Source organism: Bactrocera dorsalis, chromosome 3 (assembly GCF_023373825.1).
Source record: "Bactrocera dorsalis isolate Fly_Bdor chromosome 3, ASM2337382v1, whole genome shotgun sequence".
NCBI classification, from domain to species: domain Eukaryota; kingdom Metazoa; phylum Arthropoda; class Insecta; order Diptera; family Tephritidae; genus Bactrocera; species Bactrocera dorsalis.
Window position 1 is genome coordinate 22,644,773 of NC_064305.1, and position 27,580 is coordinate 22,672,352.

At 36.8% G+C, this 27,580-nt stretch overlaps 1 protein-coding gene across 1 annotated transcript; it reads left to right on the forward strand.

Moving 5' to 3' along the window:
- The first annotated feature begins 21,873 nt into the window (after window positions 1-21,873).
- On the forward strand, window positions 21,874-23,544 carry LOC125777308 (uncharacterized). Its single transcript, XM_049451749.1, has one exon. It carries the CDS (start codon window positions 21,874-21,876, stop codon window positions 23,542-23,544), a length of 1,671 nt encoding a protein of 556 aa, XP_049307706.1.
- The last annotated feature ends 4,036 nt before the right edge of the window (window positions 23,545-27,580 follow it).

The window sequence follows — 27,580 nt, forward strand, 5'->3', positions numbered from 1 at the left end:
ATAAAGAAATGGAAATAACTAAACAATTTTTAATAGATGAAAACATACCATTCGTTAATGTAGATGAAGCATTAGAATTTGCTGAAATAAAAATCGCTTCAAATAAAGAAAGCTTAATTTATATAATAAATTTGCCTACCACAGAGCAAAACGATTGTAAAACTTTAGAAATAAGACCAATAAAAGAAAAAGAATTAATAAATAAAATCGAATTTAAATCAATTTTAATTTGCCAGAATAAAGTTTACGGAAAAAGTAAAGAATGTAAGTCATATAATAAATTATCGATATGCTCAAGAAATATATTAGAAGATATTACGAATAGCACATGCATAGCACATCTGCTAAAAAGTAAAGTCGACAATTGTACGAAAATTAATAATCATCATGTAAAAGAGATTGAAGAAATAACAAATGATGTATTGTTTCTAAACCAATATACAGGTTTCGTAAAATTTGAAAACGAAACAATGAAATTAAATGGCACGTATTTAATAAAACACTACAATACTAATATCGAAATAGATGGTAAAAGCTATTTTTCTAAGGTAATAACTGGTAGCAATCCTTTACCAGCAATATTGCAACCAATGGCAAATATTAGTAAAGTAGAAGAAATGTTATCTCTCAAGTCCATAAAAAAACTACAATTAAATGAAGAAAAAGAAATTTCTTTGCTAAAGACAAAAAATTATATTTATTTTTCTGCAAATGTAACAATTATATCAATAATAATAACTGTTGGCTTATTTGTATTATTAAAAGCAAAATTAAAAAACATAGAGTAAATAGAAGACTAAATAAAATAACAACCGGCTGTAATACCACGAAAGTATGCGTTGACGATCTACCTAAATTTTGTGAAGATCCTTCGAACGAGGACGCTCGAATTTAAGGGCGGACGAGTTAACACCAAATTGGTTAACACCAAAATCTAGCTAACACAGCAATAATACAAGCACGGAAACACAAGCGAATAAAAACACAAAGTTCAAATAAAATTATTAAACCAATATTGCTGACGACATGTCTGCCTTAATTAAACAACAGGAAACGCAAAATAACAAATTGCGAAAATTAACAACAACACCACGGCAGAGTTACAACGACAGCACAGCCGAGTTTTATACGGTCACATTGAAGTGCAATGTGACCATAAATGCGTTCATTGCACTTCACAGAATAAGGAAACCAGAACCAAATACGTCTGTTCTGGATGCAACAACGCTTTATGTTTTAAATGTTTTGCTTCTTTTCACAAGTGACTTAAATTTGTAAAAGGAAAAATGAATAAACAGTGAAATCCATTATTTTTTATTAAAAGTTGATATTTCATGTTTTGCTCCTTTTGGTATTATTGGGACTTATGCGTCCCACCTATAAATGTTATTGAGATTATATATCCTACGATAACCGTAAGGATATCTGATTTTTCAGGTATGCCAAACATCTTATATTTTAGTCATACTACAGTATTTGCTGTCGTAATGATGAAAACAGTTATGATATCCACTTCACCATCACACAAAATATTAATATAAGCATACATGTAAGTCTGTTTACATACATACATACATGTACACTTAAACATACTTACGTCATTAATACATAAATTAAAATAAACTAAGTTCTTTTATTGTTTTCCACTTAATTGTGCAAGTTATCGCGAAGAAACGACACACCCTAATTCCCGTCGTAATAAGAGCCTACCACTCTGCACATGTCGCTAAGTCAGCACATTTTGCGTGAGAACATTGGCCAGACATCTAAGTAAACAAACACCATGCACGAGGCGCAAGGTCAGCAAAACGTCAGCAGAGGAGCTACAACGCGATGCGGGTTGGTGGCTTGAGCTAAGTTAGGAATAATTTAACGGGCACTTTATACTTGACAACTAAGCCGTGATGACGGCAAATAAAATAACTTCAAATTGAATAATACATTTGAATAATTGGCGCCCAACGTGGGGCTCGCGAGTGAAAAGTTTAATAGAAAAATATAAAGTTCTTAACTCGACTCGTGTAACTACGACAGTTGGCTCACTTAAAATCGACAACAATCAACTACTTGGACTCAGCGTGGACTTAAAGAAGAGACAACCTTTGGCCCGATCAATTAACCGGAAGAACCTGAACCTAATTTTAATCTATTCAAATCCAATGGAAGGGTAAGTGAGATGCTCGTTTCCTGGAATAAATATAGCAATAATTGTGAATAAAATAAAGGAAAGTGACAGAACAAAAATTAATGAGTGAAGGTCTGGAAGACCTTTTTAGAAATTTAAAGTTAGGAAGTCAGAAAGCAAATATGAACACGGAACAAATAACCGAGTTAATTAAGGCGGAAGTTAGAAGTGCTTTGGCAGCACAAAGGTTGGAGTTCGATAGGAAGTTAGGAGCAATCCAAAACCAGGTGACAGGCAGCAGGCCAAAGGTAGAAAAATATCTAAAGGTATCTGTAAATCCATTAGTGACATGTGACATAACGCTTGATGCTATCAAATCACTTCCAGAATTTCATGGTCACATAGGCACATATGTGTCATGGCGCGAGGCGGCGCATAACGCTTATGAACTGTTCAAAAGGTACGATGGCAGTGAACGACACTACCAAGCAGTTACCATTTTGAGGAACAAAATAAGAGGGGCTGCCGATGCGGTCCTCTCATCGTTTAGTACTGTGCTGAACTTTAATGCCATTATAGCACGTTTAGACTTTACGTACGCGGACAAACGTCCCGTATATCTTATAGAGCAGGAATTATCTACCTTAAGACAGGGTTCTAGGTCCTGTCTGGAATTCTACGATGAGGTAGAAAAGAAGCTAACGTTACTAGCTAATAAGACTATAATGTCTTACGAGAGTAGCGTGGCAGAAATTATAAACGAGAAATATAGGGCAGATGCCCTAAGAGTTTTCATTTCCGGCTTAAGGAAGCCCTTATGCGACATTCTTTTCGCCTCACGGCCGTCTGACCTTCCGTCTGCTCTTGCTTTAGCACAGGAGGTAGACTCAAACCATGAGCGGTATGCGTTCGCGGCCAATTTTGCTGCCAGGAACGTCGAGGGCAACCACATTAAAAAAAATAATAATATAATTTCAAGCCAGAACAACCATAGGACAAACACTTATGATCCACCCTCAGCTCATAAGAGCCCACACTACTATAGTAATAGGCAGTACAAACCCGGACATGCACCTCATTTTACGGAAAATCAAAGGGTAAATAACGGACGTGACAACGACAGACTAGTCAGAGCGGAACCAATGGACGTTGATCCATCCTTATCGAAATTTAAACATCAATCGTTTGACAGAGACCGAGGTACCTATCAAGGAAACAGTAATAGAATGCAACAGGGCTATCAACAAAAACGTCCAGCAAATTCTGGACGTTACACAGGACCAAAGATCCAACGTGTTAATCATCTGGAGGAGGAAGTTGAGCTACAGAGTGAATCATTGTACGGTGCAGAAGCCGAACAAGCGGCGGATGACGTAAGTTTAGATCAACTTAATTTTTTAGGGGAAGGTCCCTCCTACCCTGGATTTCAAAGTTCCTAGGAGGGAAAGAAGTGAAACTCCTTATCGATACTGGTGCGTCGAGGAGTTATATGAAACCAACACCGGCTTTAAGGACACAACATTTCAGGGACACATTCTCTGTAAAATCTATTCACGGGGTTACTTCTATCATGGAAAAATGCTACATGAAAATATTTGGCGTAGTGGCAGAATTTTTCATCTTACCGGACTTAACATCATTTGATGGCGTGATTGGGCTCGACATACTAAACAGGGTCCATGCGAACATTGACCTTAAATCGAATACAATAAATCATGATTTTGGTGAGGAGGAAATCTTCTTCATTTCCAGTCATGACGTAAGCCATCTTAGGCTTCAAACAAATCTAGTACCAACAGACGTTAGGGAAGATTTTTCTAGAATGATCAAAAGGATGAATAGGGTTTTTGCTGACCCCAATGAGGCACTACCGTACAATACAAAGGTGATAGCAACAATTCGCACGGAGGACGAAACACCAGTTTACTCAAGATTATACCCGTACCCACTGAGTGTAGCGGATTTCGTGGACAAAGAAATCAAGGATTTGTTAGCAAATGGAGTTATCCGGCCATCAAGATCACCCTTTAACAACCCTATATGGGTGGTAAAGAAAAAGGGGGTAGACGAAAACGGACAGGCGAAGCAGAGATTAGTTATAGATTTTCGGAAACTCAATGAAAAAACTATCGGTGATAAATACCCAATTCCCGACATAACAGGAATTCTTTCCAATTTGGGTGGTAGTAAATACTTCACCACTTTGGACTTAAAATCTGGTTTCCATCAGATTAAACTATTGGAGCGTGATAGGGAAAAAAACAGCTTTCTCTGTCAAGAATGGCAAGTATGAATTTTGCCGGTTACCTTTTGGATTAAAAAACGCGCCGAGCATCTTTCAACGCGCCATAGACGACGTATTAAGAGAGCATATTGGGAAAAGCTGTTTTGTCTATGTAGACGATGTTATTATTTTTTCGGAAAACAAACAGCAGCATCTGAAAGATATAGAATCAATTTTAAATGAATTATTTAGGGCCAACATGAGAGTGTCAGTTGAAAAATCCAAATTTTTTAGGACTGAGGTCGAATACCTGGGGTTCTTAGTTTCACAAGGAGGAATAAAAACGTGTCCAGACAAAGTCGACACAATACGAAGTTTCCCTGAGCCCACCACTCTAAGGGGACTCAGATCATTCCTAGGTCTAGCGGGTTATTATAGATGTTTTATAAGGGATTTCGCTAGAATATCAAAACCATTGTCGAGCATCATGAGAGGCGAATACGGTCGAGTTACTGCGTCCCAATCAAAAAAAATCAGAATTGATTTGACGGACGAACAGAAAAAGACCTTCGAAACAATTAAAGAAATTTTAGCGTCAGAGGATGTAACCCTGACGTATCCAGATTTTAACAAACAATTCGACCTAACTACTGACGCGTCGGCTCATGCTATAGGCGCCGTCCTCTCTCAGGAAGGCAAACCGATTACCATGATTTCTCGCACTCTGTCCGGGAGCGAGGAGCATTACGCTACCAATGAAAGGGAATTGTTAGCTATTGTATGGGCATTGAAAGCTCTTAGAAACTACCTGTACGGCGTAACAAAACTTAATGTTTATACTGACCACCAGCCGCTGACCTTTGCGGTTTCGGATAGGAATCCTAATTCGAAAATTAAAAGATGGAAAGCCTTCATAGACGAATGCAACGCAAAGCTAATCTACAAACCAGGAAAGGAAAATGTGGTGGCAGACGCTCTATCTAGGCAACATATAAATGCTTTAGATAACACGAGCATCGAGACAATTCATAGCGAGGAATCATCAACCCATACAATTGAAAGATCGGAAAAACCGGTAAATTGCTTCCGCAACCAGATTATTGTGGAGGTAGGTACAGAACCTCAAAGAAAAACTTTTATAATTTTTGGAAAAAAGACAAGGCATATCATTTCTTACCGAGAAAAAAAGGATTTATTAGAACTTTTACAGGAGGCCGTAAACACAACAGCAGTAAACGCAATACACTGCGATCTGCATGCACTTGCACAGTTTCAGCACGAACTGGTCGAAATGTTTCCAACAGTTAAATTCAGACATACGGAGAAATTCGTTAACGACATTTCGAATCCGAATGAGCAGCAGGAAATTATCGCTGCAGAACATAACAGAGCGCATCGAGCAGCGCAGGAGAACACAAAACAAATTCTAGAGGATTACTTCTTTCCAAAAATGGAGAAAAAAGTTAAACAATTTGTGGGAAATTGTCGAACTTGCTCGCGGGCGAAGTATGATCGGCACCCAAAGAAGCAGCTTATTGCTCAAACGCCCATACCAACATATTGTGGAGAAATTCTTCACTTGACATATTTTCTACCGGGTCCAAGTTCTTCTTGACGTGCATCGACAAGTTTTCAAAATTTGCGATAGTACAGTCGTTGAAATCAAGAACGATAGTAGATGTCAAACCACAGCTCCTTCAGTTACTCAACATGTTTTTCGGTACTCGAATAGTTTATTGCGACAATGAGAAGTCGCTGAATTCACACAGCATCAAAGCTACATTAAAGAATCACTTCAATATCGACATTGCGAATGCTCCACCACTACATAGTACATCAAATGGTCAGGTGGAGCGATTTCATAGCACACTAATGGAAATAGCACGATGCCTTAAACTTGACAAAAATCTTGATGATGTTGAGGAAATTGTCCTTTTAGCTACGATTGAGTATAACAGGTCCATTCACACAGTAACGGGGATGAAGCCCCTTACCGTATTTCGTTCAATTAAAGATGACAACCAAATACCATGCCGCTTAAGAAACGCACAGGAAAGAGAACTAACAACTCATAATAAGAACAGGCAGGATAGGGAGTTCCCTGTTGGAGAAAAAGTACTTGTTAAAAATAACAGGAGACTAGGCAATAAGCTTACGCCTCTTTATACTGAGGAAGAGGTGGAAAAAGACATGGGTACAACAGTTTTAATAAAAGGGAGAAGGGTCCATAAGGACAACCTTCGTTAAACTTAATCTAGAACCTAGGCGTTTCTAATGATAAACAATTAACAAAAAATTTCATATATGTTTTTAGGATTTTCATAATTTTGGCCATATCAATATCGGTAACGACAGGAAGGTTAATCGACTATACCAATGCAAGGTACATTCCGGTGGTCGGTGAGGACCTTGTAATTTGGGAAAATTCAGGACACATCAAGCATGTTACCAACTTGACACTTTACGAATTACTGAGAGACGAGACAATTAATGCCACAGACCACTTTCCTCAGTCACATATGAGGAAGTTACTAGACGCGGACATAAACCAGATAAGTCGACTGATACAAATGATAAACGCTCACCACAGACAGGCGAGAAGCCTGAATGCCCTAGGGACAGTCCTGAAATACATTGCTGGAACTCCTGACCATGACGACTTCAATAGATTAATGAGCACAGAAGAACAGCTAATTAACTCGCAGGACAGACAGTTTACCATAAACACTCAAGTACAGAAAGAAATCAATAACCTTACCATTACAGTAAATAAAATCCTGAAATTAACAAAAGAAAGAGAAATAAACACCGGTCACCTTTATGACATACTACTGGCTAGAAACAGAGCAATTATTACAGAATTAAATAACATTATAACAGCTGTCACTTTCGCCAAAATTGGGGTCTTAAGTCCCATTCTCTTAGACAGTAACGAAATAAATTTCATAACAGGAGACGAGCACTTCACTGACCTTACCGTGGCCGATGTTATGGCAGTAGCTAGAATTAAGATATTACAGTATAATAACATAATTTACTTTTTAATAAGATATCCGATTCCTATGTTTAGATGTAAGAAAATTACTATTTTACCGGTAGCTCATGGCCACCAAATCCTGCACCTAGAAGAATCCATCTTAGCCAAGTGTTATAACCATACCGTAGCCGTAAAGAACTGCAGCGACACAACACCAACGTTTTGCTTACCATCTCCGACTACATCATGCGCTCTGCAACTACTGACTCGCAACACCGCTAATTGCAGTACAACATTTAACAACCTCACACCAATTTCACCGATAAGTGACGGCCTTGTTGTCATCAATGACCAATTGGCTGTCATCGAGGAAAATAATGAGGTCCCTATTACGGTCAACGGAACATACCTCGTGGTCTTCAAAAACAACGTAAAGATTAATGGTACGACTTTTTATAACGAAAATTCTACATTGCCTCTAAAACCTGAAACTCCATGGGCTTCTACAATCAACTTGACGCAGCACACAGAAATATTGAGCGCTTCTTACCTTCACCATGTGAATCTAGAGAATGTTCAAAGGATCAATCACCTGCAGCGATCAATCCATTATGGCCACGTTACAGGTTTCTCAGCCATTGGTGTCTTATTAATCATGGCATTCACTGTTTACGTCCTTCTCAGGATAAGGAGGACCAAGAGAGAGATTATCATAGCCAGGTCCGTTGAAACTGCAATTAAAACCGCTTCTTTGAGGACCGAGGACGTTCCCCATTTAGAAGGGGAGGAGTTATCGCGAAGAAACGACACACCCTAATTCCCGTCGTAATAAGAGCCTACCACTCTGCACATGTCGCTAAGTCAGCACATTTTGCGTGAGAACATTGGCCAGACATCTAAGTAAACAAACACCATGCACGAGGCGCAAGGTCAGCAAAACGTCAGCAGAGGAGCTACAACGCGATGCGGGTTGGTGGCTTGAGCTAAGTTAGGAATAATTTAACGGGCACTTTATACTTGACAACTAAGCCGTGATGACGGCAAATAAAATAACTTCAAATTGAATAATACATTTGAATAATTTGCATAAGAGGCATCGAACTCTTTAATTCTATCCATTTGTTTATAAAATAGTCAAAATTGCATTGACAATATTTGTAACCAAAATTCTAAGGAATTTTAAGTGCATTTCCGCTTTGCTTATTTTGCTGATAAGAATTCTTTAGAATTTTAATTGTATTTTGCTTTCTGTCTTTACTAGCAATTTCGTATTTAAGATTAAGAATTTTTGTAAACTAATTAGTCATATTCATTGATTCAACAAAGCAGGAGTCATATTCTTTGGCCCAATAAAGTAAGAGTTACATACTCTTAGAAATAAATATAAATATTTAAATAAATGTTTTAATTGGCGACGAGGATGGGATACGCGGAAAAGTTTCTTTGAAGAATCAAGGACTTTTTTTTATTTTAATAATTAACGCGTACCAAATAAATTTTTACTAAAATCCTTAAAGAATTAAGGTAGTGAACAAATCAACAATTAAAAAAAAAAAAACAAACATCAAAGAGAAGAAGAAGACAACATTTCAACATTTACGAAGAATCCTGTATAAAGTGAGTTCCTACAAGAAGAAGACAACATTTCAACATTTACGAAGAATCCTGTATAAAGTGAGTTCCTACAAGAAGAAGACAACATTTACGAAGAATCCTTTATAAAGTGAGTTCCTACAAGAAGAAGATAACACTTACGAAGAATCCTGTATAAAGTGAGTTCCTACAAGAAGAAGACAACATTTACGAAGAATCCTTTATAAAGTGAGTTCCTACAAGAAGAAGATAACACTTACGAAGAATCCTGTATAAAGTGAGTTCCTACAAGAAGAAGACAACATTTACGAAGAATCCTTTATAAAGTGAGTTCCTACAAGAAGAAGATAACACTTACGAAGAATCCTGTATAAAGTGAGTTCCTACAAGAAGAAGACAACATTTACGAAGAATCCTGTATAAAGTAAGTTATTTGCATATATATTATAAGTATAAGTTTTACAAAGTTATTGTTACAAAAAAAAAAAAAATATTTGAATAACAAAAAAAAAAAAAGGGAGAACCATTAAGATTACTAAGCGAAATTGCAAAGTGAAATTCTAAGTTCTATATAAATTCATTTTATTTTTAATCATGACTCAAGCACCTTCTATTACCCTTGACCCTATCAAATACCTCAAAACATTACCTGAATTTAACGGACAACGACATGACCTTTACAACTTTACTATTCTTATAGATAGAATACACCCCTTACTAACGCAATATGACCAAATGTCCCAACTTCTCTTCTCTTATATAATAAAAAGTAGGTTACAAGGTAGAGCTAGGGAAATAATAGAAATAAATTTTCATGTACAGTCGTGGGCGGACATTAAGAATGTCCTTATAAATAATTTTGGAGAAAAATTGATCATAGAAGAACTTTATGATAATATGAGAGCAGTAGTATTCAGAACAAACACGACAGAATTCTGTAACGAAATAAAAGATAAGCTACGGAGATTAAATAATAAAACCAATTTAATAATGGGAGAAAATACTGGCCCATCCGAAATAGCCAGAAATAACATGAAATCAGCGCTTAACATTTTTAAAGGAAAAATTCCCGAACCAATAAAAACTATTCAAAAATATATAAATAAGTTTAAAACCGAAATCCAAAACAAAATTCTCAATTTAGAAGACGAAACAAATTTTCTCGAAAAATTTTTCAGATTAATAATGATATCAACTTGTTAATAGACCACGTAAATGAAATAGGACACGTCATTTTTAATTCAAAACTAGGAATAATTCCATCAGACATATTGACAACCTAAGAATTCAATTTTATTAACCAAACAGAATCTTACCTACACACAAAAGTATCCATTACATATAAAGAAAAGTTAGTAGTTTTGACATTGAGCATCCCAAAATTTTTAAATGAATCATTCGCTGAAGTTGTATTTGAACCACTACCAAACATCCAAAATAAAACTGTAGTTTTAAACGAAAATACTGTCTTAATATATAAAAATAAAATATATGAACCGAACACTTTAGAATATAAGAAATTAACAAAAATAAATGATAACTGCTTAACAAACATTGTAAAAAATTTAGAACCTAATTGTAATATGACTACAATGAAAAACCAAGAAGAAAAAGAAATTTATTCAGGCTTACTTATATTTAAGAATTACCATGATAAAATTATTACCAATTGTAAAAAATTGCTTTGTAGAAACTAATTTAAAAATCTATGAAAACTATAAAATAAATGTAAAAGAAATGTTTATCCTAAACAAACTAGCATTAAGAGTTAAAGAAAATAATATATCACTCCTGAATTTAAATCTTAACGAAATACATTTTAACGAAACAATAAAGGCTGTAAAACATAATCTTTCTAGAAATGCTATAATAAACACTGGGAGTAATATAGGAATTCTAATTATTTTTATCTGTACTATTATTATAATCTGTATAAAAAACAATAACAGAACTTATGTAATCTCTTCGTCGGAGCCTCAGGCTAACGGTGGGGGAGTTATGATATCCACTTCACCATCACACAAAATATTAATATAAACATACATGTAAGTCTGTTTACATACATACATACATGTACACTTAAACATACTTACGTCATTAATACATAAATTAAAATAAACTAAGTTCTTTTATTGTTTTCCACTTAATTGTGCATAAGAGGCATCGAACTCTTTAATTTTATTCATTTGTTTATAAAATAGTCAAAATTGCATTGACAATATTTGTAACCAAAATTCTAAAGAATTTTAAGTGCATTTCCGCTTTGCTTCAAGTATGTCTTTACGATCGACATTCTTAAGAGGCGTTGCACTTATTGATTTTGCTGATAAGAATTCTTTGGAATTTTAATTGTATTTTGCTTTCTGTCTTTACTAGCAATTTTGTATTTAAGATTAAGAATTTTTGTAAACTAGTTTTAGTCATATTCATTGATTCAACAAAGCAGCAGTCATATTCTTTGGCCCAATAAAGTAAGAGTTACATACTCTTAGAAATAAATATAAATATCTAAATAAATGTTTTAATTGAAAACCCCGCCTGATTTCGAAAAAAAAAACACAGGGGTGAAAGGGTTAAGACATGTAGCACCCAATGGAAGATACGTGTATATGTATATTAATAGACTGGTGGAGTGCGATAAAGCCATGCGAGATAACGCCATATGGTATTATCATGCTTCGCATTGAGAGATAATGCCATTTTTTTCGTCAATTGTGAGTTGAAGCCATATGGCCTTATCTCTCATATGAATTTATTTTTCATTGCGAATGTGCATTTAATTGTTATTCATGGAATTCGTGTTATTCAATACGAGACAAATCTTAACCAAAATCTTTGCAATGGAGACTAAAGTTAATGAAAAAGTATCCACTACCAACGATTCCGAACAAGGAGTCGTACCTCAAGCTTCCAATCGTCAACCCAACCGACGAGGAAAGGGGTCCAAGGGACGTCAAGCAGAAAAGTTTCGCTTGAAGAAGAACGAGGAGGAGCGCGCACGTACGAAAGAATATATATTAGACACCATCCAAAAGTTGTGCCCATTCGCTTCTCTCGAGGAACTTCTACAATCTTTAAACAAGGGAGAAGTAGTTGAACATAAGCCAGCTGAAGTTGAGATTCAACTTAATGCTATTGATAAACTGGCTGATACAACAGTTGATTACCTGAAGAATCGACGCGTGGAGGTTGAGGAAAGTGATAAGCAAACCCTCACTCAAGTGATCTCACTCCAAGCGCGGGCGAAGTCAGAGGTATGTCGACGAAAGACGCCGTTTATTGACACTTCAGCGAGCGATCCATTCGTTAAGAAAGTTGAGAAACACTTCACCAAAAGTTTCAAGAACGTCGCTGTATACTTGGATCAGATTGGACTAGCCATCATTGACGACCAGCAATTCGTGCCAAAAATTGCTCCGATGGGAATTACTGCTGGATATGCTGATTCTGGCATAATTGAGAATGGCAGAAAGATTTACGTTCCTCCACCCCCTATGGGAACTGTACTGGATGGAGCTTATGTGTATAGTTTGTCACCTGGGCAGAGAGTGACTGGAGTTGGGCCTGTCTCAATTGATGAGTTGGTTGAACGATACTCAAAGTTAATGGTGCGAGCGAGAAGAAAAGTCGCCTCGAGTATTGTGGAGGTTGATTTTGCATCACCTGGGTCACCAACTCAACTGGTAGGATGTGTACCTGAAAGCGATGGGTACGAGGGCTTCTGTAATAGAAGAGTAACGGGACCTAGTCTGATACTTGGGACTGCGTTCCAATTCGGACTGAATAGTAGTAGTCCATGGCATGATAAAAGACTCGCAAATGTATTCATGCATGTTGACGTCGCTGGTTTCTTTACAAAGCTACTCAGCGTTAATGATGAGAAGGATCAGGCGGGAAAGTAGGCCTCGCTGAACACAAGAGAATTTTACGTTTGGTTGAAAATCCATGCCAGAAAAGAATTTAGGCTTTGATAAATTCACGATACTGGTCGTAATAGCTCGGGTTTGTCGACGTTAGTGATAGTTCCGACACGGTGAAATAGAGAAAATTGTTATTCATTGCACCTGGCAACTTTCTTAATCAATGTCACATTGCATATTGTCAAATTGCATATTTTCATAATCCACGTATTTTGTGCTTTGATTAAAATGGAAAATGAAGAAATAATTTTTGAATATAAGTTGATTCCAGGTTTGAGGGAAAAAAAATCAAATTTTCAAATATAATCAAATTTTCAAATATAAATATGTGAATAAAAATGTTAAATATTATTATTGTTATGTGAACAACTGTTCAGCTGCAGTTGCCATAGATTTTAATAGCACAAGATTTTACCGTAAAACAGAGAAAAGTGTCAAGAACGGCCACAATATTGGGAAACAAAGTGCCTTAATTGAAAAATGAAAATTAATAAATTCGATAAAAACTGTTTTTTTTTGATAGCGAATTTATGGAATGTATACAATCAGAGACGGTTAAGTACGCCAAAACAAAGGAGATGAAGCATTCACCATAAGTTTTGAGGAGTTATACACATATTTCGGCATCCATATACTAAGTGGATACAACAAGGTGACTAACCTGAACCACAAATTCACTTGCTTACTTGTTAAATTAAACATTTTTATTTTAAGGTTCCAGCTACTCGCATGTACTGGGACACAGAAAGTGATGTGTCATTTAGTGGCAGGTTCAATGGCGAGGAATAAGTTTGAAAAAATACATCGATACCTTCATTTCAATGATAATACACAAATTGATTCGAATAATAAGGCATTCAAAGTTCAGCCTGTTCTTGATCATTTAAATACAAAGTTTAAAGAGCTTGGAAAACCCTTTGGAACTTTATTTTCTGTAGACGAATCGATGGAGCCGTATTTTGGTAAGCATTCTTTCAAGCAGTTTATACGAGGAAAACCAATGCGCTATGGATACAAAATTTGGTGTATGCCTACTTCAGAAGGATATTTGTTGAACTTCGATTTGTACACCGGAAAAAGCATGATTCGATCTAATGAGCCCTTAGGTTTATCTGTCACAAAAAGTTTATGTTATGACATAGTTCCCGAACACAGCACTGTATTTCTAGATAACTATTTCAATAGTTTTAAATTATTAGAAGAGTTTGATAAGAAAAATATAACAGTGGTGGGAACGATTCGCTCGGACCGTATTGAAAATGCTCCTTTGAGCAGCATGAAAAGAGAACTCCGTGGTACTTGTGAAGCACTAAAATCTAAAAATATTACCCTAGTTGGGTGGAATGATAACAATAATGTCACCATTGCAACAAATTGTAAAAACGACAACAACCAGATTATGCAAAAGATATGTATGATCGACAACATCATATGAAATGATGTATCGCAGTCGCGAAACAGTTTTTTCGATCATTTTAAAACTGTTAAGCACTTCGACAGTTTTAAATTATTTTGCTATTTAAGGGCACATTGAAAAAATTGATGGTCATTAGTTTTTCTTAAGTGCAATGGGGCGGAGCAAGCAATCGGAAATTTGGCAGTTTTTTGATAACAATCCAGACGACGGTTTTGCTACATGCAAAACTTCTAAAAATAAACTAAAAAATAATAGACTGTCGAACTTAAAAACACATTTAATTAAAATACACAGTATAAATGTTTCATTGAATAATACAGAAGTATCGGAAACTTCTTTATCAAAAGTAATAGTGAAAAAAAAGTAACAATTGAGATTAATAAAAAGCAGCTACTGAGAGCATATATTGGTCTAGTCACCGAAGATTCTATTCCGTTTATTGTGCTAAATTCGGTGAATATGAAAAATATATTGAATCCTATTTGTGAAGGACTTTTTGCTGCAGACGGAAAACAAATATGTTTGAATGCTTCAAACTCCAAGAAGACTTTACAGATCGTTGCTAACAATATTCGAAACGACATAACAGCAGAAGTGAAAAATAGACTGTTATCGTTAAAAATAGACAGTGCTACGCGGTTATGCCGAAACATTTTTGGCATTAGTGCGCAATTTATAACAAATGGGCTGATAAAATCACGCGTTCTAGGTATGGTAGAATTGAAGGGTGCTAGATCGAGTACTAGCAAAAACCTAGCCATGGAAATTATAAAAACCATAAAAAAATACGACATTACTTTAAGACAAATAGTGTCAGTTACATCGGATAATGGCGCAAATATGCTTAAAGCAACTAAAATATTATCTTTTGTTTCACAAGAAGAATTGGAAGAAAATTGCGCGAATGATGAGTATCGAACTTGTTGAGGAAATGCCAGATATGCTATTGGGCGGTATTCAAGTTTGCCGTTGCGCTGCTCATACTGCACAGCTTTGTGGGCTCGACGTAACAAAATCCTCAGCTATAACAAAGTACCTATTAACATGCCGTAATTTGACAAAATATGTGAGAAAAACAACAAATGGATATCGAGCTTCATTTGAATTAATTTGATTGTAAATCAACAGATTCTTCGAGTTAAATGCATTTATAGGTATCTTATACATGGCTGGGTTAAAGAGAATGAACCATACAAATTTAAAAGAGATGTGGCTTCAAGACGGCACTGCTCCAGATATTTTCAAAGCCACAATGTCCTTGAAACGATTTCTGTTTTTAATTTGTGTAACTAGATTTGATGACGTTGACTCACGTTCACTTAGAAGTGAAGTTGATAACTTATCCGCTTTTCGTGAAATATTTGACGACTTCAAAAAATTCTGTGGTGACTGTTATACTCCTGGAGAATACTGCACTATTGACGAAATGCTTGAATCGTTTAGAGGACGATGCAAGTTCAGAGTATATATTCCCAATAAACCTGCCAAGTACGGCATAAAAATTAATGCATTAGTCGACGCAAGAACTTTTTTCACTTGTAAAATGGAGGTATATTGTGATAAACAGCCATTCGGCCCTTATCAGCTCGATAATACAGCTGCCAATATCGTAAAGAGAATCGCTGCACCAATTTCAAATACCGGAAGAAATTTAACTATGGACAATTATTTCGTTTCTATTCCCTTAGCTGATGAGCTGTACAAACAATATAGAACCAATATTGTAGGAACAATCCGAAAAAATAAAAAAGAAATTCCACCACAATTTATTACAAGTAAAGGAAGACCAACCCCAGATACAATGGTTGCATATGCCGAAAACAAGCTTCTTGTTTCCTACATTCCAATGAAGAAAAATAAACAACAAACCCGAAGTAATATTGTTTTACAATAGAACAAAGGGAGGTGTAGATACCGTCGACCAGATGAAAGGAAACAGTTTCCCGCAAAACTTGCAGATGGCCAATGAGGCTATTTTTTACTCTGCTTGACATAGCTGGTATGAATGCGCAGATTATTTGTAAGGGAAATACGCAGAACTTAACTCAGAGATGGACTTTCTTGAAAGAAGTGGTCCTTGACATGATAAAGCCACATATTGTAAAGCGGCAAGCCATTCGAACTTTACCAAAACATCTAAAGGATTCAATGGAACGCATTGCACCAGGTCTTGATTCACCAAACCAGTCTAAAGAAAACGGCTTTTGTGATTTCTGCCCCAGAAGGAGGAGAAGAAGGTTGCAATTTATGTGGGAAATTACTCTGTACTGAACATTCAAAGTATACATGTCCTACTTGTTTCGACAGGAAAATTAATAAAGATTTCTCAGAATAGTTATATATAGCCATGTAAATACTTTATATACGTATAATAATAATTTTTTGTATGATCTCCATAACAAATCTCAAATTTTTTCTTATGTCTTGTACAATGGAATTACCTTTATATTTTATTTTTGTTTCTGTCAAATAATAAACATTTTTTAAGCTTAAGGCTCAGTAATGGTATTTAGTTTAAATTTAAATATGTAACAATTTATTTATATAAACGTAACTGAATATTTCAGTACGTGAGCAAAATGCTCACGCGCGACAATGCATGTCACTCTGCGGAGCGCGCCTTCTCTAGGGTTAACAATGATAATCGAAATTTTTAATCGCATCGAAATATTGAACACCGAACTCCAAAAATCAAACCTTTCTGTTATTGACTCCTACAAAAAAGTGAATGCTGTACGTGCAGTTTTGGAAGCTTCTGGTGAAACCAAGTTTGAAGAAGCTTGGAAAAAGAGTACGCAAGGCGCTGTCGAACTTGAACTTGATGACCCTATGCTTCCTCGTCAACGCAAAATAAGTAAACGGCTCGAGCAAGGCACAAGCGAAGCCCATATATGTATTTAAATCGCCTGAAGAATATTATAGGAAACAGTTCTTTGAAGTGTACGACCAGCTGATTGAGTCCCTCAGAAGTCGATTCGAAAATGATTCTGCTCAATTTTTCAAATTATTGGAACAATTTACATTGTGCGCAACAGAAAATGTGGATGAAGTCCTTAAATTTTATGAAAAAGATTTTAACAAGGAACGACTTTTAAGCGACAGAGATATGTTTTGGCAATTGGTGAAACGGCAAAAAAGAAGTGTCAAAACGTTCCAAGAAATTTTAAATTTTTGCAAGGAGTTCGTATGGTGTCAGGGTCTTATACCTGATTTTATACGCTTTGTGCGAATGTTAATAACCATTCCGGGATCATCATGTTCGAACGAAAGGAGTTTCTCTGTCCTTCGATGATTAAAATCTTATTTACGCTCAACCATGCTCCACGACAAGTTAAATAATATGGCTATTTTGCACGTTTACGCAAATAAAGCATCAAAATTAGATTTAAATTTGTTAATGGATAAGTTTATAGCAAAATCGCCGAGAAGAAAAACTGTTTTTGTAATAAATACATAAATTTTTTTGAATTTATTTATTTTTTTTTATTCTACCCATCCGAAATTTACATGAACCGCCGCGCCTGTCAAGACGTATGGAAAGTGAAAAGTGAGGAGTACAAAAACAAAATAAAGAAGAATGCTGCTTATGAAGCAGTTCTAAAAAATATAAGGATTGCCAATGCATTGCCCACACTCTGGTCACACTGTTATACAGTTGCAACGCTATACGAAACGCAACGGAAAGAAGACACATCTGGAGCTAATTTTTCATCAATCGGGCCACATCATTCCAAGTGCAATCAACAAAATCTGCTTTTAGTGAATCATCTCGTAATCACTCGGACCACATCATTTCACGTGCGCAATCATAAAAGTCTTCTTTATTGGCTCATCTCGTGCATTAATAAAACATTTTGTAAGTCAATCGTTATAAAAAAAAACATAAAATTAATTGTAACAAAAGTTCAAAGGCTGTGTATAAAGTGAGGGCTGATTTACTAAAAGTGATCAGTCTTCGTGTTAAAAAAAGTGGGGTGCAACACCAAAAACCGGAACTAAGGAAAATTTTCTTCATTTTGTGCACTCAGTATTAAACAAAGGAGATAGTGTTCACAATGAAAAGTAGTTTAAAAAAACTCACATTTTGGTTTCAACTTTGTAAACGCTCTATCGCCTAGATTGGCTGACGTAGGTGGACCAAATAAACTGCACCACTTAGATAGTTTAAAGAGCTTTTAAAAAAGCCCTCAACCTCCTCTCTATCACCACCAGGGGAGTGGCAATAGTGTTAAAAAATCAAATTTTTGTTTCAACCTTGTAAACACTCTAGCGCCTAAATTGGCTGACGTAGGTGGACCCAATACATTGCACCAGTTAGATAGTCCAAAAGCAAATTTGGAAAGTTTAAAATACAGAATAAACTCACTTCGCGGATGTTATCGACGTGAATTAAAAAAAATAAAGCGAAGTGAGAAGTCTGGAGCAGGAATTGATGAAATATATGTACCATCTTTGTAATACTTTCATGACCTAGCATTCTTGGAAGAGCAAGAAACACAGTTGACTGGCATGTTATCAATAGAAAATGAGGAAAAGGGGGACACGACTGTGGAAGACGTAAGTAAAACGAACGGGACATTTTTATTTGTTTTTCTAGTGAAACAATTGAGAAAATAAAAACAAAATGGCACAAGCTGATATTACCGCATTACAATCCATTGTAATGGATCTCCAGCGAAGATTTGCTGAAGCACAAATAGGTTCCGCTCCAGTGGAGGAGGTCAGAGACGAAATTTGCGTATATACAGATCCAAAGGAAGTACATTTAAATCTATTCAAAGCTGCATTAACAACATTCAGTGGGGACTACTACGAGTATCGCAATTGGAGAAAGATAGCCACTACACTGATGAACAATTTAAGACAGTTCCGAGGACAGAACATATGTATATACAGAAGCATTGATCTTACTGAGAGGTAAAGTAACAGGAAAAGCTGCGCAAATTTTGATAAACAACAACACGAAGCTGAATTTTGAAGAAATCATAGATAGACTTGACGACTCGTATGCTGATCAACGACCACTCTACGTTCTAGAGGACATGATGAGGATTAGACAACGGGAGAAGCCGTTACATATGTATATACTTTGCTTCATGGAAGCATATGGGATAGCTCGCACAAAAATTATTAAAAGATAAAATAATTAAAGAAAGTAAAAGTCCATACAACTCTCCGATCTGGACAGTATCGAAAAAAAGGAATTAATGAAAATGGAAAGCCAAAGAAAAGGATGGTAATAGATTTCCAGAAGTTAAATAAACAAACTCTAGCAGATAGGTACCTCATACTAGATATTACACTGCCGCTACAAAATTTAGGGAAAGCGCGCTATATATTTTAGAACAGAATTACTCAACGAATGAAAAGGAAATGCTAGCAATCATTTGGTCATTACAAAAATTAAGAAATTATCTTTATGGAATAGCAGACTTGACAATTTATACAGACCATCAGTCATTAATATTTTCTATTTCGGAAAACAATCCAAATACAAAGTTAAAAAGATGGAAGAATTTAATAGAAGAGTACGGCGCAAAACTTAAGTACAAACCTGGACACGAAAATGTCGTCACAGACGCACTTTCAAGACAAATATATATGTTATTCGACACGTCTATGCATTCAGCTGAATCATCAGCTTTACGGAACATAAAAATGATAAATAAACCATTTAATTTTTTTAGAACACAGATAGAACTAGTACAGTCAGACACAAATGAAAAAACAGCGATAACAATTTTTCCGCGACACGAACGGTACGTAATTAAATATAATAAAAAAATACATTGAAAAAAGACACAGAGACAATAGTAAAAAATTGTGTAAACTGCACGGAGGATAAATATGAGAGGAAACCAATTAAACAATTGTTAGGAAAAAGCCCAGTACCAAATACTCCAGGCACATCAGTACAAATGGACATATTTTATATAAATGGCAAAAGTTATCTCTCTTGTATAGAGAGATTTACTAAATACGTATATTTTCGTAAATTAGGAAGTAAACTACATTTTCATGAAATAGTAGAAGAAGTGTTATCACAAATTTTTCCGAACTGTACCGAACTCATGACCGATAACGAAAGCACATTCGTCGGCATAGGCACGACCGCACTATTAAATAAACTACAAATTAAATTTGAAAAGACAGCAAATAATCATTCAACTTCCAACGCACAAGTAGAAAGGTTACATACAACGATATTAGAAATCGCGAGGACTTTAGCTAACGACAGAACTACAACTACGGAAGAAGAAATATTCTCAGCAGTCAAGGAATATAATAGGACTATTCATTCGGTGATAAAGGAAAAACCAGTGGACTTATTTTTTAATCAAAAGGAAATTAACGAAAAAATGAAAAATAATATAGAAAAAAACCAAGAACGTATGTTAGAATACCATAATAAAAAAAGAAGCCAAAAAGATTTTAAACCAGGACAAATAATTTATAAGGAAAGTAGTAGAAGAGAAAAATATAACAAAAGATATATTAAACACATAGTAAAAGAAAACAAAGAAAATACGGTGCTTACAAAGAAAAATAAATTAATACACAAGGATAACATAGGAACTGTACAACCCGATAATAATATTAATAATTCTAGTGAACAAATCACTACAATACCAAATAACTAACGTGGAAAATAAAAAGTTTATATTAATCGAGACATATCCGTCATACATTTATAATGAATCAGATTACTTATACCACATGATAAACTTAACAAAAATTTTCGAACATTATGACACACTCTCAACATCATCTAAAAACTCTCCGGAATTACATAGGGACACAGCCTTAGTCAACAGAATAGAAGTGCTAAAAAATCAAAAAAAAAAATAATTAGAAGAAAGAAAAGGAGCATAAATTGCTTAGGATCAGCACTTAGCTTTATAACAGGCGTACCAGATCATGCAGATATGATAAAAACAAAACAAATTAATGATATAGTAGAAAATAATAATAAACAGAGGTTACTCAACACTCACTTCGAAAAACTGTTGGAATCCTTTAATTATAAAACAATTCATCAACAAGTAAAGCTACAAGAAATACTGAAAGAACTTGAAGATTTAACTTTAAGTGTATTTTATTTTAAAAGTGAAAGACAGTGTGTTAAGTGAAAGACACACCACAAGTGGTGTCAGAAGTGTAATAAAAGACCACTACGTTGAATTAGTACCGATTGATCATCAAATCAAAGCCAATGCGCTAAAATCGGAATAAACGTTCTTTAAAACGAAAAAAAAAACAATTCAAACGGTGGCAAATTTTGTGAAAAATGTTTCTTTAAACTTAAGAAAAAGGACAGACGAAAATAAAAACCGTTACGAAAAATCGGATTTTGCAACGGGAATATAGACAAGCAGGCGACGACGCCAACAGTTCAGCAAATTCAGTTTTCACGATAAGTGCGCAGACAACAAGGCGGCGGCGTCAACAGTTTAGTAGCAGAGAGAAACTGCCGTTCAGTTGGGAACAGAACAGAGTGAGACAACGGGCAAAAGTTGCGTTGTGTGAGTGTCGTTCGAGGAGAATGCAGAAGCGGTGAGCTGGAACGAGTTGCAGAAATTCATTTATGCAAAGCATCTTTTGAAGGGTGCAGCAAAAATGCTTGTTCGAAGTCAGCGCGGTATCAACAGTTGGAGTTCACTGAAGCAGGCGTTAAAAAATGATTTTGGAATTGTTGTATCGTCAATAGAAATTCATCGCACACTACGAAATCGTCGCAAACGCCAAGGGGAAGATTTCATGGAATATCTCTATAGCTTGATGGAGATCGGCAAGTCGATAAACTTGGACGACACCAGCTTGATAGAGTATTTCATTGAAGGCATTCCGGATTCCAGGGCGGGTAAAGCAAATTTGTACCAGGCTAAAACCGTAAAAGACCTAAAGGAGCAGGTGAAGGTTTACGAAAAAATCAAAGTTCCCGTTTCAAAATCTCAATTCGTCAACGCAAACAAAACGTCGTCTACGTCATCAAACATAGCTTCGTCGAGTTCAGGCAGTTCAGCGAAAAAATGCTACAATTGCGGAGATGATTCACATTTTGTTAGGGACTGTCCACGCAAAAAGGTGAAATGTTTCAAATGCGGTGTAGAAGGTCACCGAGCAACAGAGTGCGCTACAGTTGAAAAGTTAGTTAAGAAGGAGAAAAGCGCAAATATGATGAAGACAAAAGCAGCAGTAAAGCCCAATAAGAGAAGCAGTTTAACTTTCAAGGACATTTGGATGAATGGAGTATGTGTTTCGGCATTAATTGATACGGGTGCAGATGTATGTTTGATGCGATACGATACACTATTGATGTTAGACTTGGACGTAAAGCTGACAAAGGAAAGAGTATGCTTGGTCGGAATTGGGGACAGTGAACTTACAACAATAGGTAGCTTCTCCATCCGCATTGAAGTTGATGGCATATGGTTAGAAATGAAATTCCATGTTGCCAAAGAGACTGATTTGAAGTATGCTCTAGTAGTAATTGGCAACAACATTTTGAAGGATGTCGATCTAATTGTGACCGAGGATGGTGCGGAGTTCAGACAAAAAGAAGCAGGAAAACAACTACGTAAGGTGCAACAACTGGCTGATAAGCATAGCGAGAAAAGCTCAGATGGTGCTGATGCTATGGAGCATGCAGCTGAAGCCGTCGAGCTGGAGACTAAGGTCAAGGGTGAGCACAAGCAGGTGCAAAAGACTGTGAGCCGAAACAGTGGTATGCAAAAGGCGGTGGCTTTAGAGCACAGCGATTACGTGAGCGGGCGCGCTGCTGTGGCTGAGGAGCCACGTGAGCATCCACCAATGTGGAACGCTATGGAGAAGCCGTATAACGAAGGCGCAAGGAAGAGCGCTGTTATATCAGGGAAATCAGTGACAGTTGCGGGCGAAAATCGAGTTGTCCAGCTGATGAAGGAGTTCGGTGAATTATGTCTGGTCGGAAGCATAAACGAGAAGGCCGATGTTGAAGTGAACGTATCCCACCAACAAGTAGAACAGGCAGATGCGGTAAAAGAAATGGTTGGTGCATATACCCCTCTGAGAAATTTCGAGTCACCGGTCGATATGAAAATTTTGTTGATCGACGATAATCCTGTGTTCGAGAGACCGAGACGAATGTCCTACGCTGATCGATGCGTAGTGGACGAGCAAGTGACGCAGTGGCTGGCAGAAGGGATCATTAAATCCAGTATTTCCAACTACGCGTCACCAGTTGTACTTGTATCCAAGAAAGATGGAAGAAAACGACTCTGCTGCGATTATCGAAGACTGAATAGATAGTCCGAGATAATTTCCCTATGCCAATGATGGATGATGTCATCGAACGACTGAGTGGAGCAAACGTTTTTACAACATTGGACTTAAGAAACGGATTTTTCCATGTTCCAGTCCAGGCTGATTCGCAAAAATACGCGTCATTTGTAACATACAATGGGCAATATGAGTTTCAATACGTACCATTTGGAATCTCGAACTCGCCGGCAGTGTTCACCAGATTTGTTGTGACTGTACTGAGAGAACTAATCCAAGATGGAACAGTGGTAGCCTACATGGATGACCTAATCATTCCCTCCAAGGACGAAGAAGAAGGTATCCTGAAGTTGGAGCGCGTTTTACTGACAACAGCATCAAAAGGGTTGGAGATAAAATGGAGTAAATGCCAATTTCTGTTACGAAGAGTCGAATTTTTCGGATATGTCATCGAAAACGGTTCAATAAAACCCTCTGAGGCGAAAACAATTGCTATAAAAGACTTTCCGATACCGCGAAATCGTACAGAAATGCAACGTTTCCTGGGATTGACGTCATATTTCAGAAGATTCGTTGAAAGTTATGCTGTAATTGCCAAACCACTCTCCGATCTACTGGGAAAGGACATAAAGTTCAGGATGGAAGAGGAGCATCTAGCAGCTTATCAACAGTTAAAAACAGCGTTAATGAATCCTCCGATTTTAAAGCTGTATAATCCAAAAGCAGTAACTGAAGTGCACACGGACGCTTGCATGTTTGGCTACGGAGCTGTGATGCTGCAGAAAGATAACGACGATCAAGATTTCCACCCGGTCCAATATATGAGTCGCAAGACTAAACCTGCAGAAAAGCGGTACCATTCCTACGAGCTAGAAGTGCTAGCGATTGTGTAATCGTTAAAGAAATGGCGAGTGTACTTGCTGGGCATAAAGTTTAAGATTGTCACTGACTGCAAAGCATTTGCCATGACAATGAAGAAACGCGATGTGCCGTTACGTGTATCCCGTTGGGCGATTTTCCTACAAGACTTTGATTATGTAATCGAGCATAGAAAAGGAACCAGAATGCGACATGTCGACGCTTTGAGCCGTGTATCGTGCTTGATGTTGGAAGACTCACTAAATCACCGACTCAAGAAGGCTCAACAAAGTGACGATTGGACGCGAGCCGTACGAAAGGTATTGGAGAGGGATGCCTACGAAGATTTCTACATAAAGCACGAGGTGCTGTATAAAAACCCAGATAAAGAGCTGATAGTCGTGCCGTTGTCAATGGAAGATGAAATCATCAAGATGGCACATCGGCAAGGTCATTTTTCCATTAAGAAAACACAAGACGCTGTCGAGAAATCATTCTTTATCCCGCAATTAAATTCAAAAGTGACGAAAATCGTGAGAAGCTGTATTGAGTGTATAGTCACTGATGCAAAGTCTGGAAAGAAAGAAGGATTGCTTAATCCTATCAACAAAGAGGACAAACCATTGGGAACTTTCCATCTCGATCATGCTGGTCCGATGGAGACGACAAATAAGTCATACAACTACATACTTGTTGTCATTGACGCTTTTTCGAAATTCGTGTGGCTTTATCCCACGAAAAACACTGAAGCAGAAGCAGTTGTAGAACGCCTGAAGAAGCAAGCTGCTATATTTGGTAATCCAAAGCGTGTAATCACCGATAGAGGTGCCGAAGTTACATCAAATCTCTTCAAAGACTACTGTGAAGGCGAAGGTATCCAGCATCTACTGATAGCGACTGGCATTCCAAGAGGAAACGGCCAAGTAGAGCGAATACACAAAATCGTAGTACCCATGGTGTCAAAACTATGTCACGAAACCCCAAGCAGTTGGTACAAACACGTCGATAAAGTGCAACAATTCATAAATAGCACTCCGCCTCGTATTACCAAGACGACCCCATTTAAAATACTGACGGGCTATGCTAGGTGAAGCCGCAATCGATGAACTTAATGCCGATCGAGATGCCGTGCGCCAGCAAGCGAAGGAAAACATCATCGAAACTCAGCAGGAGAATCGGAATTGTTATAATTCACGCCGCCGAACAGCAACCAACTACGACATCGACGAACTGGTAGCCATTAAGGGTACCCAATATGGAACGGGCTTGAAATTGAAGCCCAAATATTTCGGGCCGTACAGAGTTGTGAATAAGATGGAGCACGATCGCTACGAAGTGGTAAAAGTCGGGGACCATGAAGGCCCAAGGCGCACCACGACTATTGCCGAGTTCATGAAGAAGTGGAACCCTTCATTCGGGACGAATGAAGCCGCAGGACTGCCGAAGGTGTAAAATGTACCACGGACCCAAACCAAACGCACTTACGGACCTTAAAATACGATCCTGCGACAATGACGCGACAATTACATTACAACACTGATAAAACAAAAGACAAAAATGAAGAACTAAAGCGAAATACAGTTGACCGCAAACTCTCATACAGGACAGTCGCCAATGTTAAGCTAAGTGGAATTAACTTATGTATTCAATAAATTAGAAAATAATAAACTCATTAATTTATATACGGAACGAAGTGTATTTTATTTTAAAAGTGAAAGACAGTGCGTTAAGTGAAAGACACACCACATACATTAGAATCAAACTCAAAATATAAATTTAATAACATTGAAAAACTACATAAATTTATTATACCATACGAAGAACACCTAATACAAAACATATTTGTAACTCTAATAATTATAATATATGTATACAAGCTACAACAATATACTTAAGTTTTAAATTGTATTCTGCCATATTGAGATGTAAAACTCTAAAACTTAAAGAAAATCAACAAAAAAGATATGAACAAATACTGAAGGCTCAAGGATTGGAACATCTCATAAAAAAAGATGCAATCACCAGCGTATAAAAAGATCAGGAGACCTTTTCAATAAAGGAGGGGGGAGTTAATACATGACCTACACTGAACCAGTCTTTTATTTAAAACTTCCACAAATTTGGGGACTCTTCCGGAATTGAATATTTGAGCCAAGAAAGCGCGATGAATAAAATGCAAATATCGCGTGAATAAAAATTGAGCATAGACCTGGTACGAAAATGAAACACGTTGATGCTCTTAGCCGAATGACATCAATGCTGTTAGAAGATTCGCTAAGTTTTCGTTTACGGCAAGTACAGCAAAGTGATAATTGGGTAAATGCTGTAACTAGAGTTTTAGAATGCAGTACATACGAAGATTTTTATTTGAAAAACGGTATTTTGTATAAGGACCCAGTAAAAGATTTAGTGGTGGTACCGCAAACAATGGAAGAAGAAATAATTCGAACAGCGCATAGTCAGGGGCACTGGTCAGCAAAAAAGACTCAGGATTATGTCGAAAAATCTTTTTATATCCCACAAATAGCACCAAAGATTGTGAAAATAGTGAAAAGTTGCATTGAATGCATTATTGGAGAAGCGAAGGTAAAGAAAAAGGAAGGGCTACTCTCTCCTATAAATAAGGAAGATAGGCCGCTAGCGACGTATCATATAGATCACATAGGTCCAATGGAACTGACCCATAAAAAGTACAATCCCTTGCTAGTAGTGGTTGACGCGTTCAGCAAGTTTGTTTGGTTGTATCCTACTAGGAGTACAAACAGCGCATCGGTTATAGATAGGCTAGAAAAACAATCTTCCATATTTGGTAACCCCAAAAAGATTGTAACAGACAGGGGAACGGCTTTTACAGTTAAAAACTTCGTTGATTATTGCAATAGAGAAGGAATACAGCATCTACTCATTGAAACCGGCGTTCCACTTGGGAACGGGCAAGTAGAGCGTATAAATCGTATCGTAATACAATTGTTAACTAAATTATGTCGCAATAATCCGGCTAACTGGTACAAGCATGTTGAGAAAGTACAACGGCTGATAAATAACACACCTCCAAGAAGTACAAACTTTACACCCTTTAGAATATTAACAGGGCTTGAAATGCGTACATCTGAGGAGGTCGAGCTTCGTAAATTGCTAGAAGAGTCAGGTCGTGGAGAATATCTCCAAAATTCAAGAAGAGAACAGAAAAACTTTTAATGCCAAACGC